The 20,928-nt window shown below is 48.8% G+C and overlaps 1 protein-coding gene across 4 annotated transcripts in view; it reads right to left on the bottom strand.

Annotated features, from left to right (window-relative positions):
• Positions 1 to 4,382: 4,382 nt before the first annotated feature.
• P3H2 (prolyl 3-hydroxylase 2) overlaps positions 4,383 to 20,928 on the bottom strand; it is a 235,765-nt gene continuing 219,219 nt past the window's right edge. For all 4 annotated transcript variants that reach the window (XM_083442108.1, XM_083442107.1, XM_083442109.1 and 1 more), the window contains exons 9-15: positions 19,019 to 19,146; positions 18,267 to 18,362; positions 14,649 to 14,799; positions 13,208 to 13,325; positions 12,327 to 12,402; positions 10,459 to 10,599; positions 4,383 to 7,384 (exon numbers count right to left, since the gene is read on the bottom strand). In XM_083442108.1, coding sequence (XP_083298234.1) covers positions 7,292 to 7,384; positions 10,459 to 10,599; positions 12,327 to 12,402; positions 13,208 to 13,325; positions 14,649 to 14,799; positions 18,267 to 18,362; positions 19,019 to 19,146 — 803 coding nt within the window. In that variant the 3' untranslated portion in view covers positions 4,383 to 7,291. The remainder of the gene's footprint in view (positions 7,385 to 10,458; positions 10,600 to 12,326; positions 12,403 to 13,207; positions 13,326 to 14,648; positions 14,800 to 18,266; positions 18,363 to 19,018; positions 19,147 to 20,928) is intronic.

Below are 20,928 nucleotides of genomic sequence, written 5' to 3'. Positions count from 1 at the left end.
CTCCTTCCTTGTTCCTTCCTCCACTTTTACTCAGTAGTGCAAAATGTCGGAGGCCTGCAGAGATGGGCGGACATAAAATGCCAGCAAGGCAGAACTCCTTGGTCACGACAGGATCTCGCATCATGGATCTCCTGGTTGGCCACCACCCCTCTGAAGAGACAGCAGCCGGGGGGCTGCCTGCACCACACCGCCACTGTGGTGTAGTGGTTAGGAGTGGTAGACTCGTAATCTAGTGAACCGGGTTCGCTTCCCCGCTCCTCCACATGTAACTGCTGGGTGACCTTGGGCTAGTCACACTGCTTTGAAGTCTCTCAGCCCCACTCATCACACAGAGTGTTTGTTGTGGGGGAGGAAGGGAAAGGAGAATGTTAGCCGCTTTGAGACTCCTTCGCGGAGTAATAATAATAATAATAATAATAATAATAATAATAATAATAATAAATTTATATCCCGCCCTCCCCAGCCAAAGCTGGGTTCAGAGCGGCTAACAACAGTAAAATGATACAACATTCTAAAATCATTTCATTATAAAATCAGTTCAAATCAGATTGATGGCAACCATTGGGTAGAGTTCTGTGAAGAATTGCCAAAGGGGGGAGTCAGGCTGTGCCTTGGCCAAAGGCCTGGTGGAACAGCTCTGTCATGCAGGCCCTGCGGAAAGATGTCAAGTCCTGCAGGGCCCTAGTCTCTTGGGACAGAGCGTTCCACCAGATCGGGGCCACGGCTGAAAAAGCCCTGGCTCTGGTTGAGGCCAGCCTAACCTCCCTGTAGCCCGGGACCTCCAAGATGTTTTTGTTTGAAGACCGTAAGGTCCTCTGTGGGACATACCAGGAGAGGCGGTCCCGTAGGTACAAGGGTAGTGATAAAGCGGGATATCAAATCCAAACTCCTCCTCCTCCTCCTCCTCTTCTTCTTCTTCTCCTTCTCCTTCTCCTTCCCCTTCTCCTTCTCCTTTTCCTCCTCCTTCAATGTAGACCCCTTGCTGTGAGGCATCGCTGCACTGTCCTTTTCAGCAGATGCAATCCCCAGTCATTTGTAATGAGCACCCTTGCCTCTGCAAAGCGCAATGGAAAGTGGGAGGGTCTTAGGTCACATGTCCCTGCATTGTCTTTCTTTTTATTTATTATTTAGTTATTGCACTTAAATCCCATCGTTTGTCTCCAAGGAGCTCAAGGGCGGTGTACATGGTTCTCCCCCTTCTCAGTTAACCCCCACATCAACCCTGTGAGGTGGGCTAGGCTGAGAGGCTGTGACCGGTCCAGGGTCACACCCAGTGAGCTTCATGGCTCAGCAGGGACTTCAACACTGTTCTTCTGGGTCCTGGTCCAACACTCTGACCACTACACAAACCCCTGGGTCTCTTCCTCTTCTTTTAACCCATGCACACGCCCCTCCCGCAGGATCCTGATTTGCAAAGCCCATTCTGCAGAGAGAAGAAGAAGAAGAAGAAGAAGAGGAGGAGGAGGAGGAGGAGGAGTTTGGATTTCATATCCCGCCTTTCACTCCCTTTAAGGAGTCTCAAAGCGGCTCACATTCTCCTTTCCCTTCCTCCCCCACAACAAACACTCTGTGAGGTGAGTGAGGCTGAGAGACTTCAGAGAAGTGAGACTGGCCCAAGGTCACCCAGCAGCTGCATGTGGAGGAGCGGAGACGCGAACCTGGTTCACCAGATTACGAGTCCACCGCATTTAACCACTACACCACACTGGCAATGTGGAAAACCACAGTGCAAGAAAAGCAAACAAAGTAAAAAAAAGAAGTCGTCAGGAAATTTGCTTGAAAAATCACAAGATTTTGTGGCAGAAGCGAATGTATTCCTACTGCATCATGCAAAGTAGCAATACTGGGGGGAAACAGGGTTTGAGCATCTGCCCTGCATGCAGAAGGTCCCATTTCAATTCTCAGAGGCACCTCCAGGTGGGTCTGGTGACCCATTGCTGCCAGTCGGTGTAGGAATCACTGAGCTTCATGATAAAAAGGTATGGTGCGGCGCTCATTTCGCTTTAGGATGAGGGAGCCGGCGTTTGTACACAGCTTTCTGGGTCATGTGGCCAGCAGGACTAAACTGCTTCTGGCGCAACGGGGCACCGTGACGGAAGCCAGAGTGCACAGAAACACCATTTACCTTCTCGCTGGAGTGGTATCTATTTATCTACTTGCGCTCGTGTGCTTTCGAACTGCTAGGTTGGCAGCAGCTGGGGCAGAGCAACGGGAGCTCACACCGTGGTGGGGATTTGAACCACCAACCTTCTGATCAGCAAGCCCAAAGGGCTCAGTGGTTTAGACCACAGCACCACCACTCCCTATAGAACAGCAATAAGAGCTAGTGACATGTGAAAAACCACAGTGAAAGACTCTAGGTGGGTCTGTTGACCCATTGCTGCCAGTCAGTGTAGGTGGCCTCTTCTTCAATGGAGACTTTTAAGCAGAGGTTGGGTGGCCAACTGTCAGGGATGCTTGAGTTGAGATTCCTGCTCTGCGGGAGGCTGGACTAGATGACCCTTGGGGTCCCTCCCCATTCTACAAGTCTATGATTCTGTGATTCTTCAATTGTCCCCTGTCCTTAGGACTGAGATACCCTCTTGTTTGCCCCCATGTCACCCAGCCACAAAATCCTTTGGGGCAGGGCAGAGGAGCAATGGATTGCCCTGCGCTTCAAGATAGCAGGACCGGTGGAATCCAGCCTGGTGCCACCACCGAGGAGGCTACATTTCCCACCCAAGGGATTGGACAGGAGCAGCCAGGTTTCAGATGTGAGCTTAGGAATAGCTCGGCGGTTCTGGCTTTTCACATTACGTGAGGATTTGGCCCACCTCTCGAGGCTGCCGGGGGCGAGGAAGCTGGAGATGGTGGAGGGAGATTTCACAGGAGAAATAGTTCCTGGTTGGACTGGAAATACAAGCCCTTCTTGAGGAAGTGAGCAAACCCATTTCCCTTGGCTGTGCCTACTGCTCATCTCCTCCCACCTCCATATATATATGGAGTCACCTCATCATTCATGGTCCCACCACAGAAACAGCTTCTGTTTGGGTTAAGCAAGACATCATGAATTTCCAAGCAAAGGACTAGGTCTGCTAACATTTTTTTGGAAGAGCCCAGAACGTGGCCTTTGAGAAGCGAAGCTGCAACAGGCTGCGTAAAGTTGCAGCTGGTTGCAAGGCCAAGATGTGAGCTGTTTGGCAAAGCCAATCGTCATTTTTAGCAAAGCTACGTTTTGTGTTCTCAGGTCCTGCCAGATGTAGCTTAATTAGCTGGAAGAAGAGCAAAACTATCTTGCAAAATGTTTCACTGGCCATAATAAAACTATTATTATAATTATCATCATTATTTTGCTAATGTAGGTTTTAGAAGGTGCAACTGAAGGAAATCCAGGAGATAAGTTGGCAAAGCAGGAGGGAGGACAAAGATCTTGAAAAAGCATTAGACAAGCCCTGCTGGATCAGGCCCAGGGCCCATGTAGTCCAGCCTCCTGTTCTGGACAGTGACCGACAAATAGAAACCCACCTGCAGAACTGGAGCTCAAGAGCCTCTCCCTTCTTGTGGCTTCCAGAATCTGGTATTAGGAAGCTTTGAAAGCAACATTCTGGTCAAAATGGGGCAGGGAATGGGGCCCCCAGCCTCAAAATGGCAGAATCTTCTGTCTTGGTTGCATCAGTGATTTCCCCAGATCCGAATTCGACAGTCAAGTGGCAACAGGTTGCCCTCTCACCTGTAAACTCAGCCATTTTGTTCCCAAACTCCCAAAAACCTTGTGGTGTGTTTTTCCCCCTCCATCATCCACACAGTAGCTGTGCAACGAAGTTACCAAACCAGTCCGGGTCCCGCCCTGCCCCGCTCAGCCCAGGGTGGAGCTGCATTTGGGATCAGCTAGATTCCTGCAGCGCTCCGTGGCTTACCTCCCAGGGACAGATTTAATAATCCGTTGACTTCAGACTCAATGCGCTGTGTTGTAAATAAATCTTTCATCCTCTCGAGGTGTGGCAGACGGTTCGGCAGAGTTCCCAACCTCACAGCGAAGGCTCCTTTCCTCACCCCGGAGCTCTGTGGGCCGGGAGGGCGTTTTCCATCCTTGGGGCTCGATTAAGCAGAGTGCGTACCTGCAGAACTGCTCACGGTCCTCCGAGGCACACAAACACACACCCTGCCGCCACAACACATTAATTCTATCCGCAGTATTCCTTACAGGTGCACTGTGTGCAGTAATAGTGCCACCTGCTGACTGTGGACGGAATAGCGACACAACGCCCTTCAATACAGTTCACCGTTGCTCACTTCACTCAAGGCTAGGAAAGGTGGTTGTGCCCCAACGACGGGCTCACCTGCCTCTCTCCCTTTGCCAAGAACTAAGAAGAGACAATAAAAACAGAGGGGACACGTAGGTCTGTTTTCTGAATTTTGTTTATTCCTCCTGGGCTTAGACACAGCTCTGGGGATTGACATCAAAAGCTCCTCAGCATCTCTGTAGGACTCTGGCTACCTCTGCGGCATGGAGCAGCCAGAGGGCTGGGTGTGTGCAAATGGGTTGCCAGGTTGTGTGCATGTTTTAAGGCAAGGGGAATGAGGAATGAGGGCCTGCGGGCTATTTACACCAGCGACGCCAAGACCCTCCAGTCGAGAAAATGACAAGGAACTGAAGGCTGGAAAGACGATCACAGTCACATGATGAGGAAGCTACCTGAGCTGTTGGGTGCAGGGATGCAAATATGGCCAGCAGAGGGGGACACAAAGAGACAGCTTGAGAAGAACAATTCTACTCCATCCTGCCCTCTTGTAGAAGCTTCCCATTGGAAGCTGCCTTCTACTGAGTTCATCCAGCTAGCTCAGTACTGGCTACCCGGACTGGGAAAGACTCTTCCGTGTTTCAGGAAGCACTCGTTCCCAGCCCTTCCTGGACATCACCAGGAATGGACCTTCTGCATGCAAGGCAGAGGCTCTCCCAACTGAACTGTGGGCTTTCCGAAGAACAGTAGAAGCAACCTGCTGGATCAGGCCCATAGCCCACCTACTCTGGCATCCTGTTCTCACAGTGGCAGACCAGATGCTCAATGGGAAACTCTAAAACAGGACTCAGCCCCCTCCTCCTCCCTGAATTTGTCCAATCCTCTTCTAAAGCCATCCAGGTTGGTGTCCATCTGCCTCCTCATGGAGGTGAGGGCCATCAGTAGCTACTAACTTCTGAATCCCAGTTGCAGGAAACCACAGGAGGGCTGCTCTTGTGATCAGGTCCTGTTTGCAGATTTCTGGTCGGCCGCAGTGAGAACAGGAAGCTGGACTAGAAGGGCCCCCGGCAGGCAGTTCTTATGTTCTTTGTGAGTTCCATAGTTTAACTCCGGGCTGCAGGGAGAAGCGCTTTCTTCTGTCTGCCCTGAATCTTCCGAAGGTTCAGCTTCATGGGGTGCGCAAGAGCTCTCATTCATTTCATTCAGCTCACCATAAAAAGGAAATTGTCGGAGCTGGAAAACATTCAGTCAGAAAAGGGCCAGTGAAACGATTATGGGAGTGGAGTGACTCCCCTAGTTTGCGGCATTTGGGACTAATTCGCTTAGAGAAAAGGTGCATAAGGGGTGAAAGGATAGAGGTTTATGAAATGACGGATAAAGTGGATTAAGAAAAGTATCTCTCCTTCTCTATTATGTTCAATGGAGCTTATGCAGAAGAATTTGGGTGTGTTTGTGACACCAGATCTAAGGACCGTGTGTGTGCTAACACAAATCCACAGGTAGGAGGTTTCACTTTGAAAAGTCTTGTGAATAGCAATGCCATCTAATGGCTTTCCTTCACAGGCTCAGTGCATTTTACGTAAGGATTCCAGTGTTATGTTTCCTCCCACCTGCGTAAGGAAAAGCTTCAGCCGCGTGACAGCATCTGAACTGCTGGTTGGGATGAATTCCTCATCCACTAAGAGAGGTAAGACAGAGGTGGTCCCCGCCTCAAACTCTTCCCTTTTACAAACTGGAGAGAGTTCATATTAATTTGTAGGTTATCCATCCCATGAGATTCTGGCATAACGATCAGAAGAAACATCTTCATTCAGCTCATGGTTAACATATGGAACTCACTGCTGCAGGATGCCACGGGCTTTACCAAAGGATCGGATGATTCCACGGGCTCTGTAGATCTCACAGTACACAACTGTGTACAAAGAGGCAGTCTGTCAAAGTGCCAGAACTGGAAGAACAAAAACAAAAGGGAAAATTCTCTCTAAATTCGTTGGCAGTTGCCTTAAACCAAGTCGGACTATTGAGCCCACCTTCAAAGTGCCAGCTGGTCCCATAAGGACTTAAGAAAAGCCTGCTAGTCCAGCATCCTTTTCTCACAGCGGCCAACCAGATGCCTCAATGCATTGCCCCTGCAGCTAGTAGCCCTTGGCAAGCCCTCTCTTCCTCCATGAATTTGTCCAATCCTCTAGTACAGGTACGTCCAACTTCCAATAGACTGTGATCTACTCACACTATTAAAAAAATTGGCAGTGATCTAACTATTGGATTGACCAAAGTTGGTTTTTTTGGAAAGCCTTCACCAAAGCTCTTGAGCTTTCTTTAGGGGAGGGTTGACCACAGCTGTTGAACTTCTTTCCCTTTTTCTTTTGGGTCAGTCGATCTGGATCATGCAATCAACCAGGATCAACCATGGACGCCCCACGATTGACCGGTAGATCGCAATCGACCTGTTGGACATGCCTGCTCTCGTATAGCCACACGGGCTGGTGGCCATCTCTGCCTCCTGGTTTAACTCTGCGCTGTGTGAAGAAGTCCTTTCTGGCCTCTGGCCTGAATCTCCCAAGCTCCATCTTCATGGGACGTCCAGTGGGCCAGAGCAGAGAGTGCATTTGGGCTTTTGGGAAAGGAGCCGTTCCTTGCCAGTGGAGACACTCATAACCTAGCCCTGCCGAAATATGGGATTAGGAGGAAAGTGTTCAAGAGAAAAGAGGGGACTTGGAGGTCTACAGGCTCTTTCTTCCTGATGCCACACAAAGGCGAGAGCCGGTGCTGGTCTGGGACGCTGAAGGTGGTCCGTGGCTGAAAGTGTGGGGTGCCGAAAAGTGCAGGGGGTCCCAAGCAGAGACTTCCGGGGATCGCCAGGAGAAGCGTGTCTCCGGGAGCTGAGGGCTGAGCCCAGCGCAGGAGGAGGAGGGGGAGAGAGTTTGGGAACCCCTCCAACATCCCCTGTGAAACCTGTCCGTTAATTTATACCGAGGATTTGTACAAAAATAAAGGGTTCTGCTGATAAGATTTAGAACAAATATTAAATAAATATTCTCTCTTTTTTCAGGGCGTGTCCGTGGCCTGGTTCATAGCTCGTCTCTGGGGTTGATGCCGGATTCACTGGGTCCGAGGTGCTCCTGGTTCAAGGCCGCAATGACTTCGTCGGCTTTGATCCGCTCCTGGAGGGAAGGAGAGAGAGAAGAGGGAGTCAGGAGGGCCAGGGAGTGTGGAGGCTGGATTATGAAGGAGGGTCCACCACGTCCCAAGGGATTCTGTGGCTGGTGAACAAGGGGGTCTCTCAGTCCTATGGACGGGGGGCAATCATAGAATCACAGAATCAGTCCAACAGTGAGAATTGGCCCTGTTACATCTACCTCCCTGAAGCTCAGCACCGACACACCACAGGGATGTGTGCTGAGTCCCTACCTGTACTCATTGTACACATATGACTGTATTTCATCCGATCCATCCCCTGTAATTATTAAGTTTGCAGATGATACCACCATAATGGGTCTAATTACAGGTGGAGATGAATCAGCGTACAGGGGGGAGGTTCAAAAAGTATCTACATGGTGCCTAGAGAATAATTTGCACCTAAATATTAGCAAGACAAAGGAGATGGTGTTGGACTTTTGGAGGAAGGGCGGGGAACTAGCCCCTTTGTATATCGGGGGGGGGGGGGGAGTTGTGGGGAGAGAGTCTCTTCCTTTAAATTCCTGGGAGTTTACCTTAGTGAAGACCTCATTTGGAAAAACAATGTCTCAGGTGGTTAGGAAGGCCCAACAGAGACTCCATGTCTTCAGGGTCTTGCAAAAGAACAATGTTAAACAACAATTGATGACCACCTTCTACCGGTCCACAATAGAAAGTGTCCTCTCATGTTGTATCACAGATTGGTACGTTGGCTTGACAGCCACGGACAGAAAGTCTTTACAGAGGGTGGTGAACACAGAACATGATATCATGGGCTGTCCCTTGAGCCCGCTAGATGACATTGCAAGGGATTGATGCCTTAGGAGAGCGAGAAAAATTCTCAGGGATGATTCACACCCCAGCCAGCACCTCTTTAATCTTCTACCCTCTGGCAGGAGATATAGAAGTATAATCAGTCGTAAGGTAAAGGTAAAGGTACCCCTGCCCGTACGGGCCAGTCGTGTCCGACTCTAGGGTTGTGCGCTCATCTCACTCAAGAGGCCGGGGGCCAGCGCTGTCCACAGACACTTCCTGGTCACGTGGCCAGCATGACAAGCTGCATCTGGCGAGCCAGCGCAGCACACGGAACGCCGTTTACCTTCCCGCTAGTAAGCTGTCCCTATTTATCTACTTGCACCCAGGGGTGCTTTCGAACTGCTAGGTTGGCAGGCGCTGGGATCGAGCAATGGGAGCTCACCCCGCCGCGGGGATTCGAACCACTGACCTGACGATCGGCAAGTCCTAGGCGCTGAGGTTTTACCCACAGCACCACCCACTTCCCATATAATCAGTTGTAACAACAGGCTAAAAAACAGTTTCTATCCGTGGGCTGTTAGGCTGCTGAACAGAAAATAATATAGTGCAACTGACTTTGGGGTTGGTGTGTTGTGCGACAAGCACACAAAGCGCAGTGAGATTGAGTGTATTTGGTGGGAGGCTCAGTTAATTTCATTGTACACAGGTTGTACATTGACGATAAAGGTATCATCATCATCATCATCATCATCATAGAATTGCAGTGTTGGAAGGGACCCTGAGGCTCATTTAGCCCAACCTTCTGCAACGCAGGAATTACATGATGATAATAATAATAATAATAATGCTACAGCAGGGATAGTGAATAGTTTGGGGAGGTCTGCTTAAATTAAAAGTGCTTAAATTTGGCTGCATTGTAGCTTTTGCAATAAGGCTGCTGTTCACGTAGTGTTGCCATTTTCAGCCACAGACTAAGCTCAGAACTCTTCTTCTCTGCTTGCTGAAGAGCTCTGTGTGACTCAAAAGCTGGAATGTGCTTTCATCAAGTTGTGTGTTGGTCCACAACTCCCTATTGCGTTCTCTTTCAAAATAAAGCTACATAGCGAAGTACATTTCAGGAGATGTGTCCCGGGTTAATTCTACAAACAGACCACCAGGTGTCAGCAGTACCCTAATCTAAGTGAACTTCGTTGGACTGGTCATGTTGTGCGGATGCCTGATGATCGTCATCCAAAGCAACTACTCTATTCTGAACTTAGAAATGGAAAGTGTAATGCTGGTGGTCAACAAAAGAGGTTGAAAGACTGTCTCAAGGCAAATCTTTAAAAATGTAGTATAAACATTGACAACTGGGAAACACTGGCCTGCAAGCGCTCCAGTTCGAGAACAGCCTTGACCAAAGGTGTCATGGGCTTTGAAGACACTTGAACTCAGGACGCAAGGGAGAAACGTGCTAAGAGGAAGGCACGCTTGGCAAATCCACACTGTGATCAACTCCTGCCTGGAAACCAATGTCTCCACTGTGGAAGGATGTGTGGATCCAGAATTGGCCTCCACAGTCACTTATGGACTCATTGTTTAGGCAAGTTATGAATGTGTGACATTTTAATGTATTTTTAATCTTTGTTGGAAGCCGCCCAGATGGACGGGGTACAAATAAATTATTATTATTATTATTATTATTATTATTATTATTATTATTATTATTATTATTGATATTATTAATATTATTATTAAAACTGTGTTTATGGAAGACAATCTTACTCAGCTACTAGGGATCACCAAAGAAGGAGAATCTAAGTGATGCCCTATCAAATACTAGCTGGATTTGACAGCACTGTAGTAATAAACTTGGTTTCCATTATGTCATGGATCACTTTTGAAAAGGTTTGCAGATCAAAACCAGCAGCTGAATATTGTGTGTGCAACATTTATTCATTTATTTCATAAAGTGGACACACATCTTGATTGTAAGGGAGAAAGGATAAAGATTAAAAAAGAAAATCAAGGAAAAAATTGGCTTGGGATATGAACCAGTCAAAGACCTTTCTGCTAATTCCCTTTGGCTATAATAGGAGAGGCATTGTACCTAAGCCAGGGCAGTATCTTTGCAACAGATTTGTGCCTATTTTTTAAAAAAAGAGGAAAAGGAAGATAGTAAAATAAATTGCTGGTGTACTAGCATCAGCGTGGGTCTGAAAGCTCTCTCCTTTCCATCCGGATTCATTGGACAGCCTTTCTCATCGAGGGAGAGAGATCCTGCAGGCTCTCTTCTGCACTGTAAACGTGAAAACGAAAAACTCACCAGTTCCCGGTAGAGAGGGTTGAGGGTGAACCACAAGGCAACCGCACACCGCTGGCCTTTGGTCACAGCCTTCACGCCATGAGGATTCTCCCCACCAGATGAAAAGCTGATCATGCGCCCACATTTGGGTTTGATGGAGGCCTGGGAAGCAGAGAAAGGGCAGGGAATGTTAGCGGACATCCCTCTTTCTCTTCCCAAGGATTTGGAATCAGGAGCCTCTGATTCTGGAGTCAGCATATGACGGCCCTGACTAGTAGTCACCATTGGCCTTATTCTCTGGGGACTAATCCCTCTTTAAAGGCATGCAAATAGTGAAAGAAGAATGGCAGATAAAATCAATGGACTACGCAGAATTAGATAGCATGACAGGAAGGATTCGAAACCTGCGGGACCAGAGATTTACAGAAGATTGGAAGAAATATACAAACTATTTGAAGAGCAACTGTAATCAACAAATTGCGCTAGTAGGACTACAAGAAGTTTTGTAAGGAGAAATATATGAAACATTGCAAAGTAGAGAAAGAATAGAGATCTTAGTTATGAGACTTAAATGTAATAGTGAAGTAAGAAATGTATATTAAGTGAATAGACTGGGAAATTTTCAGATGTGATTGATGGAAGTAAAGAAATTGTCTAAGATGTAAAAGTATGTTTGATTACTGTTGGAAATAATATGTTAAAAAAACTAATAAAAATTTTTTATATTAAAAAATAAAGCCATTCAAATAGGTGGCCAGCCCCCTACATCTTGGCGTTCTGGGCGTTCTGCAGTTTAACACTGCAAATAAGAACTTTCTTTCGTCTGTCTTGAATCCCCCACCTTTCAGGTGCCTTGGAGGATCCCCACTGGGTTTGAGTTTTACAAGAGAGGGAGGAAGACGTCCTCTCTCTGTAATCCCTCTGCGCCAGAGCTTGCCCAACTGTGTGTCGAGACACATCAGTGTGTCAGCTGTGGGTTTGTCATGCAAAGGTTCCCTGCGCTCCTCCCGGGAAAGGGGTTAGTTCAGCCTCTGGTTTGCTAGCAAAACTGAATTACTGTGTCATGATACAATGCATGTCTAAAAAGTGTGTTTGGAAGGCTCTTATCTGCTCCATGCATAATCTTATGTGCCTCTGTCCACTTGCACCGTTTCCCCTAAAACCCCAAAGCCCCAAATGTTGTTGCCTTTCATGGTAGGGGAGCAACCTATGGTTAGCATCTGGCAAAGAGTGTTAAGTCGTGGGTGAACATATCCGACGACACAGCGATTCTCCAAACAGCTCTTGTCTATTCACAGGCCAGAACAGAACTGAACTGAACTGAAGGGTTCAGCCAGCCTGCTTATATAGAGCTCCACTACAACGCAACAGTAACCACTTTCTGTAACTATCCAATCACTGAACGTCACTTTCAATCCCTTATTTGCACATGCGGACCTGAGTGAAAACTATCTACAGTATCCCCCTGCTGGCCCAGGGTGAGAACTTCAGTACATAACACAGAGCTCTTCCACAATGCTCCCTTGGCAATCTCCCCCTGAGCTTGTTCGGAGGCCTCTGCCTTGCTGGCCCTTTCCCATCTGGCCTGGGAAAGTGAAACGCGGACTGACTCCAGCTACAAAAACTGTTGGACAGATTCTCGGGCTGGAGGGTTGAGAGAGCTATTGCTGTTATTGATATTATCGTTGTATCTTTAGTTTTAGATCTTATGATTTACATGGAAGTTGTTTCCATTTGGTTGTGTACCTTTTGATGTGTTTTTTATTGTTGATGACTTCTGTTATGTTTGTAATTATGTAAATCTTGCCATGTTGTAAGTCGCCTTGAGCATAGTTTCAAACTATGGCAAGGCGGCATGCAAATAAAGTATGGATGGTGGTGATGCTCACCGTCACAGTCTTGGCATCCATCTCGGTGAAGATAAATTCGCCCCCTTCGAAATCGCTGTTCATGTACAGGAGGGCACTAGCAGGAGAGAAAGCGGGAAGGTTAGACTCAGCGGAGGGAGCCTGAAGAAAGTCCCTCTCATAGCGCCGGAAGTGGAATTTCTGTTCATCTCATTATCAGGGTGGCCTCCGTTGTGTCTGGAAAAGTGCCGTCTAACCACAAAACTGTTAAGAAACGGTTTAGGAGGAACACTGACTGTTAAAGTAAAAAACACCTCCAGAGAAGGAACAAGGAGGGCTCTGCATGTACAGTAAAAATTTGCTGACTAAAGCAACATTTCAAGGACTTGGTTGGATTAAGCTATTGGTGTTGGTGCTGACCTTAAAAGCCCTAAACGGCCTCAAAGGCCCAGTAGACCTGAAGGAGCGTCTCCACCCCATCGTTCTACCCGGACACTGAGGTCCAGCTCTGAGGGCCTTCTGGCGGTTCCCTCACTGAGAGAAGCGAAGTTACAGGGAACCAGGCAGAGGGCCTTCTCAGTGGTGGCACCTGCCCTGTGGAACGCCTTCCCAACAGATGCCAAGGAAATAAACAACTATCTGAAGTTTAGAAGACATCTGAAGGCAGCCCTGTTCAGGGAGGTTTTTAACATTTAATGCTGTATTGTTTTTAATCTTTTGTTGGAAGCCGCTCAGAGTGGCTGGGGAGACCCAGTCAGATGGGCGGGGTATAAATAAATTATTATTATTATTATTATTATTATTATTATTATTAGGCGATGGGGTGGCAGAAAGTGGTTGGGGAGCGCATGAACGGCTTAGACAGTATATATTGTTTTCCTATACAGAGAATTTCCCATGGAAATTGCGGGTTCCCAACCTACCTGTAATCTCGGAAGGTGTAAGCCGGGGGCTCTTTCCAACACTCATTGGCTTCCGGGTCCAGGAGGCAATTGTCAGCATGGATAGGGTGGCTGAGGTCATTCCTCCGCTCCTGGTGGCCTGCAGAGGGCAGAGATAAGGGAGGTCCAGCCTTGCTGGCAATCTCTCATTTCATCCTGGGTCTCACTAAATAAACGGCAACAGATTATTGTATTTTTCACTCTATAGGACGCACTTTTCCCCCCTCCAAAAATGAAGGGGAAATGTGTGTGAGTCCTATGGAGCGAATGCAGGGGGGGAGGCAGGCAGGAAAAGCCCCCAAAAGCTGCACACAAGCTCTGCGCGGCTCTTGCGGGCTTTTCCTCAGGAGGGAGAAGGGACTGACATGGCCAGTGAGTCCCTTCTCCCTCCTCGTAGAAAAGCCCACAGGAGCCGCGCGCTCCTTAAAGGGTGTGTGGCTCCTGTGGGCTTTTGTGGGAGGTGGGGGGACTGCCGTAGCCCCGTGCAGCCTCTCCCTGCCGGAGAGGTTGCATGGGGCTAAAGAAGCCATAGCCCCACTCAGCCTCTCCAGGCTGGAGAGGTTGCGTGGGGCTATGGCAGAAGCCTCTTTAGCTGCGCACAGCCTCTCCAGCTGGGAGAGGGTCCGCGGGGCTAAAGAAGCCAGAGCCACGCGCTCCGGAGGCTTCGGGTTGCCTTCACTGAAGCCTGGAGAGCGAGAGGGATTGGTGCGCACCGACGCCTCTCGCTCTCCAGGCTTCCACGGTAGCCGCCTGAAAGTGACTGAACGCATCTTGAACTGCACCTTGTTTTAGAAGGGGAGAATGTGGGGAAAAAAGTCTCCCCCTCTCTGCGCAGCGCCTCCTGCCACTTCGCTGAAGGGGTGCTGGGCAGAGAGGGGGAGAATTTTTTTTCTTGTTCTCCCCCTCTAAAACAAGGTGCATCCTACGGTCGGGTGCATCCTATAGAGCAAAAAAAATGGTATTTCATTGTTGCTGTGCAAACTACTGAGGCCATATTTTCAGTAATGTATGCATTGTTATGCAAGGTTTCCCTTAATACACACAATTCTGTTCACCTTATTTACCTGGAGAATTGTATCTCATTCTTCTGGAGGATTTCAGAGGACAGCTGTGTTTTGCTTTACATGTTGTTTCACAAAGCACAAAGCAGATTCCCTCCCAAGTTCATCTATTTCATTTGCTTAGTGAATGCTCACACCCTATATCTCCACAGAAATCTCCAAATGGCTTACAAATCCCGGCAAACAACCAACAAATTATTGGGGGGAAGCCACATAAACCTATAGTGAGGAGGCGACCGCCTTTGAGCCCGAACAATGCCTCTACCACGGATAATTCTGCATTCTACGTAACGTAATTCAATCGACATCTCTGAACAGGATGCAGAAGTGAGGTTTGGAAAGTTTTTGGAGGCAGGCCTTACCTGACAGAGCTGTCCGGCACACCAGGTGTGTGTAGGAGAAATAGAGGGTGGAATTGAGCCTGAAGTACGACTCCACGATCCTGCGGGCTTTCTCGCTGACATCGTAGAAGAGGCGGGCGCTCCCCAGGGGAACTCTCCCCTCATAGCCAAACTGCGGGAAAACCAGAGTGCAATTGTTCCTTCGGTTCCAAATTCAGCCCACCTTCAACCAAAGATGTGGAAGAGCTTCTCCTCAGGGCCATCTTAAGCATATCCGGTGCTGTGGTGCAAAGCTCCCTCCGGCACCCCCCACCCCCACCCCCGGTTTCCCAGAGTTGTTGACCTTTTTGGGGGGAGGACGGCACTGGGAAGGGTGATATGATAGCCATGTTCAAATGTATAAAAGGATGTCACATAGAGGAGGGAGAAAAGTTGTTTTCTGCTGCTCCAGAGAAGCGGACACGGAGCAATGGATCCAAACTACAAGAAAGAAGATTCCACCTAAACATTAGGAAGAACTTCCTGACAGTAAGAGCTGTTTGACAGTGGAATTTGCTGCCAAGGAGTGTGGTGGAGTCTCCTTCTTTGGAGGTCTTTAAGCAGAGGCTTGACAACCATATGTCAGGAGTGCTCTGATGGTGTTTCCTGCTTGGCAGGGGGTTGGACTCGATGGCCCTTGTGGTCTCTTCCAACTCTATGATTCTATAATTCTAAGAGGCGGAGGCTGGACGCAGCGCCTCCCGGCTTATCTGGCTGCTTCGTGCTGCGGTGGCCACAGCAGACGGCGGCTTTGGGCACAGCGCTGCTTTAGTGAGTGCTGTGAGCATTTACTAAGCATGGCGGAGGCGGGCAAGGGCAGCGAGCTGATGCCAGGAAGCATCGCATCCAGCCTCCACCTCTTCCCTGGCGCCCTCCAGAACTTGGCGCCCTGACGCCCTGCACCACTAGTCTCTGCGGGTGAGACGGCCCTGAGCGAAAGACACAACTCAGGAAGAAGTAGCTGGTGGGTGTTTGGGTAAAACAAAGCCATGTTGTTCATGATTAACCCCCTGTTGCCTTTATGGGGCTCCTCCTACATCAGAACACAAGAAGAGCCTTGCGGGATCAGGCCAAGGGCCTACCTCTCCCAGCATCCCGTTCCCAACCAATGGCCAACCAGTTCCCCGCAAGAAACCCAAGGGAAGTTTTGAACACAAAAGCACTCCCCCTCCCTTGTGGTTGCCAACAACTGGGGTTCAGAAGCATCACTGCCTCCCATTGTGGATACAGGTAGGTAGCCGTGTTGGTCTGCTGTAGTCAGAACAAACAAACAAAAAAATCCTTCCAGTAGCACATTAGAAACCAACTAAGTTTGTTCTTGGTAAGAGCTTTTGAAGTGTGCACGCACACAAAAGCTCATACCAAGAACAAACTTAGTTGGTCTCTAAGGTGCTACTGGAAGGATTTTTTTTAATTTTATTTTGTTCCAATTGTGGACGCAAAGCAGAGCCATCCTGGCTAGGAGCCACTGACAGCCCCCTTGTAAGCCATGGAGAGTCCTCCTCTCCCTTTGGTAACTTCACAGATAAGAACTAACAAGCAGTTGATATGTTTATATAGTCATACCTCATGTTACGTTTGCATCATGATACTTTTTTTCAGGTTGCATCCCGGGGCGACCCGGAAGTACCAGAAAGGGTTACTTCTGGGTTTCGCTGCTTGTGCATGCACAGACACACAAAATGATGTCATGTGCAGGTGCAGAAGCGGCAAATTGCGACCCGCGCATACGCAGATGCGTCGCTGCGGGTTGCGTTCTATTCATGTTTCAAACGGGCCTCTGGAATGGATCCTGTTCACAGCCAGAGGTACCACTGTAGTCCTTTTATTACAGTGTCATGTTACAAGCACAAATATACAGCTTTCCGCAAGGAGGGGAGTTGCCTACTCTAAACCCTCCTTCTGACTTCTGCAGCGCTTTAGGCATCATTGGGGAGCTCCTCCCTCCCTCTGCCTCCTTTGCTCTCTGATAGGTCCGGACCTCCGAGTCTGTGGTGAGAGGGAGTCCCCCACACTCTCGATTGATGTCTGTTCTAGCTGTCCCCTCCCTTCTGGCTCCCTTGTCATTATCTCGTAACTAGGTAACTCCTCCCTAAGCTGTTCAGCTTCTGTCTCTCTTTGCTTTGCTTTGCATAGTGTGTGCTTCTGAACACACTATGGACGGGGGGGCGGGGGGCAACTCTTCCCCCTCCAGCTCTCCATCAGAGAGAAGCTGGTTGTCATCAGCCCATTCCCTGACACCTCTCCTCCACGGATCCATCCAATCCTCAATTTAAGCCATCCCGGGTGGTGGCCGTCACTGTGGCAGGGAGTTCCATTGTTTAACTCTGTGCTGCTTGAAGAAGGACTTTCCTTATATCGACCTCAAGTTTTCCAACGGTCAGTTTTGTTGGATGTGCACGAGTTCTAGTGTTCGGAGAGAGGGAGGAAAACTTCTCCCTATCCACTCTCTCTGTGCCATGCACAGTTTCTTAAAGTGCCATCGCAGGGGTCAACAAGGTTTATCTTGCCTGGGCCAGATCAGTCCCCCAGAGATCCCGCCGTGGCCTGGATTACAGCCATGCGTGAGCCCGCAATTTTCAGCATCTGTGCAGGTGCGATTTTCGGCACTGCGGAAGGGAGTCCCTGTGCTGTGCTGCTTTCGCGTAGCGTGCGAGTGGGCAGCTCGGTTCGTGGGCCAGTCAAACGACCTCCACAGGCAGCCTCTGGCCCACGGGCCTTAGGTTGCTGACCCCTGTGCTATTGTGTCGCCTCAAAGGGCTCATCCACACCACTGTTTGCCCCACCACTTTTCCCTGGGGAAACTTGTGGTTTACCGCTGAATTGGACCAAATGGAAATTGGGTTTGATGCGGATTGCTGTTTGTTCTGATTTAGCGCTAGAGAATGGGTTTCCCCGGGGAAAGCTGCAGGGCAAATGCAAAGCCTCTCAGACCCATTCATTCCAGTCATAGGACAAGTGGAAATGTGCCCTTATTCGCCTTTCCTCTAAACCGAAAAGTCCCAAACACTGCAACATTTCTTCACGCCAGTGCTGAGGTCCAGCTCCAAGGGCCTTCTGGCAGCTCCCTCCCTGCGAGAAGTGAGGTTACAGGGAACCAGGCAGAGGGCCTTCTCGGTGGTGGCGCCTGCCCTGTGGAATGCCCTCCCATCAGATGTCAAGGAAATAAACAACTACCTGATTTTTAGAACACATCTAAACGCAGCCCTGTGCAGGGGAGCTTTTAACGTTTGATGTTTTATAGTGTTTTTAATATTCTGTTGGGAGCCGCCCAGAGTGGCTGGGGAGTCCTGGCCAGATGGGTGGGGTATAAGTAATAAATTATTGTTATTATATTATTATTATTCCTTCACTCCATTCCCTCGGCCATTTCGGCTGCCCTTCTCTGAACCTTTTCCAACTCTGCCATATCCTTTTTGAGGCAAGGCAACCAGAACTGCGCACAGCATTCTGAATGGGGTTGCGCCATAGACCTCTGCTTCTGTGCTCCTGCCCTAAACCGTATGCCACTGAGCTTGGATCAGGAGCTAAAAGAGGAATCCTGAGATCCCAGGTAAGAAGAGAATCCAGTTGACTGCAAGTTGAGCAGCAACCCTCTACCTTGAGAGCTTTGAGGACGGTGGCCCCTTCGAACTTCTCGTTGGGTGTGTGGGGTGACGTCTTCCCCCGGTACCCATCTCCAGCCAGCAGAATTCCCTGAAACAGAAAAAGGATATCAGGATTATTCCAATATGTTGACGCAACATTGGACTTCCCAGCTTTCAACCTTCAAGGATGACACCAAGGGATTCCATCCACTTGGAAGATCATTGCAAACCCCAGAGAGATGAATGGGAGATTCTGTAGGGAGCAACCAGCCTTTCCCATGGGGCGCAAGTTGCAGAATGTCTAGGGCAGGGGGTTCCTAGAATAGGAAGTGCTGCCCCCTGGAGGCTGGAGGTATTACTGTGAATTGCATTGCATTTATACAACTGGTGTTTTTTTAAAAGGATATTGTATTATGTATGGGTTTTCCATTATTTTATCCCTGTGTTCTACACAGCTCTGTGCTCTTTTGGCACTGGGCAGAACGTCAATTTCTTCAGCAAATATTCAGAAAGCTGCTGCCACACCACTTGGCAAAGGTAGGTGGGTGCCAAAACACCTGCAGACCATTAGGTTAGGGAAGTCTGGCTTTGCTGCAATAATCTGCAAGCCTTAAAGCCCCACGAGACTTTTAGTCATCAGTCGCAGCCAAGGCAACAAACATCCTCACTCCATGCCCCTGTTGCGGACATCAAAATAACAGAAATAATTTGCATTCCTGTGCAAGCCCCCAACTTCTCTTGCACCCTGAGTCACCGGTTACTCACATTGGCGACCCGGTGCAACTCCTGACACTCATCCTCTGTGATCACATTGTCCAGCAGCACCCTCTGGGTCCCATTCAGCTGCTCTGAGTTGTACACAAATTTTACATCGCTGAAGAGGAGGGGACCACCTGGGAAGAGACAGAGAGAGAGAGATGGAAAATCACTTTGCAAGAGGAGTTCGCTTTTGCTTCTCTCAACCTCAGATACTTAGCTGGGAGCGGCTTATGCAGAGGAGCAAGGCAAAGGCCATGAGCCATTCAACTGACTCGGATGCCTTTTTGGGGATTCCTGTATGGCAGGGGGTTGGACTAGATGACCCCAGGGGTCCCTTCCAACTCTAACATTCTATGATTCATACAGGGCTCTCAGCCATCACTGAGCCAAGCAATTTTCCTCCTCTGCAAACTATGCCAGAACACCTGTAGTTTTCAGTAACAGACCAAGATCTGAATCACACACTTCAGAACTTGATGATGATGGTGGTGACGATAGGCTTTCACATGGTGAGGATCAGCCCATGAAAGCATCAGTGAAAGTCAGTAGGAGGCTCAAGCACAGCTGTGGCTGGACCAGAGTTGCATTGTTGCTGGATGATGCTCTCAACGTAGCTTAAATCTAATAATAGAGTTGGAGACTTGGAAGGGGCTCCAAGAGGCATCTAGTTTAGGCCCCTTGACAGACGGCCGCCCAACCTCTGCTTAAAAACTTCCAAGGAAGGAGAGTCCACAACCTCCCGAGAGAGACTGTTCCACTGTCAAACAGCTCCTATGGTCAAAAAATTCTTCCTGATGTTTAGCTGAAATCTCCTTTCTTTTAAGTTAAAGCTGTTGGTTCAAATCCTCTCCTCCAGAGCAGACGAAAAGAAGCTTTTTATATATATAAATTTTTATTAGTTTTTTAACATATCATTTTCAACAATAATTAAACATACTTTTATATCTTATACACTGGGAGCCAGTGTAGGTCTTTCAAGACTGGTGTTATGTGGTCTCCAGTCACCAGTCTAGCTGCTGCATTCTGGATTAGCTGTAGTTTCCGGGTCACCTTCAAAGGGAGCCCCATATAGAGTGCATTGCAGTAGTCCAAGCAGGAGATAACCAAAGCATGCACCATTCTGCAGGCAGAGAGGGTCTCATCCTGTGCACCAGATGGAGCTGGGAGACAGCTGCCCTGGACGCAGAATTGACCTGTGCCTCCATGGACAGCTGTGAGTCCAGAATGACTCCCAGGCTGCGCACCTGGTCCTTCAGGGGCACAGTTGCCTCATTCAGGACCAGGGAGTCCTCCACACCTGCCCGCTTCCTGTCCCCAAAAAACAGTCCTTCTGTCTTGTCAGGATTCAACCTCAATCTGTTAGCCGCCATCCATCCTCCAACCGTCTCCAGACACTCACACAGGACCTTCAATGCCTTCACTCTGGAGGATTACATCCCGCACAAATCACAGAGCAAGCTTGTTTTCCAGAGGGTAGGACCTCGGAACCAATGGATTCAAATGACAAGAACGGAGATTTCGACTACACCTTAGGAAGAACTTTCTGGCAGTAAGAGCTGTTTGACAGTGGAATAGACTCCCTCGGGCGGTGGTGGAGCCTCCTTCCTTGGAGGTCTGTAAACATAGGTTGTATAAGCATCTGCCATGGATGCTTTAGCTGAGATTCCTGCATTGCAGGGGGTTGGACCAGATGATCCTCACGATCCCTTCCAGCTCTATAATCCTATGATTCTATGATTCTGCTGTCCAACTCTATGATTCTGCGTCCAGAAAACGGGGCAGAGAGGAAGGATACTTACAAAACAGAGCCTTCCCAAAAGAATTAAAAAAGAAAACAACGGCAATTAGAACAGCAGCCAGCTGGCTTTTGTGCATTTATTTACAAGGCTGCTAAATCAGCATATTGGAGGAGAGGC

The sequence above is a fragment of the Podarcis tiliguerta genome, assembly GCF_965153285.1.
Source record: "Podarcis tiliguerta genome assembly, chromosome: 5".
Lineage (NCBI taxonomy): Eukaryota > Metazoa > Chordata > Lepidosauria > Squamata > Lacertidae > Podarcis > Podarcis tiliguerta.
Note: the sequence above shows the minus strand (reverse complement) of the source record. Positions and strands in the feature narration are given on the sequence as shown.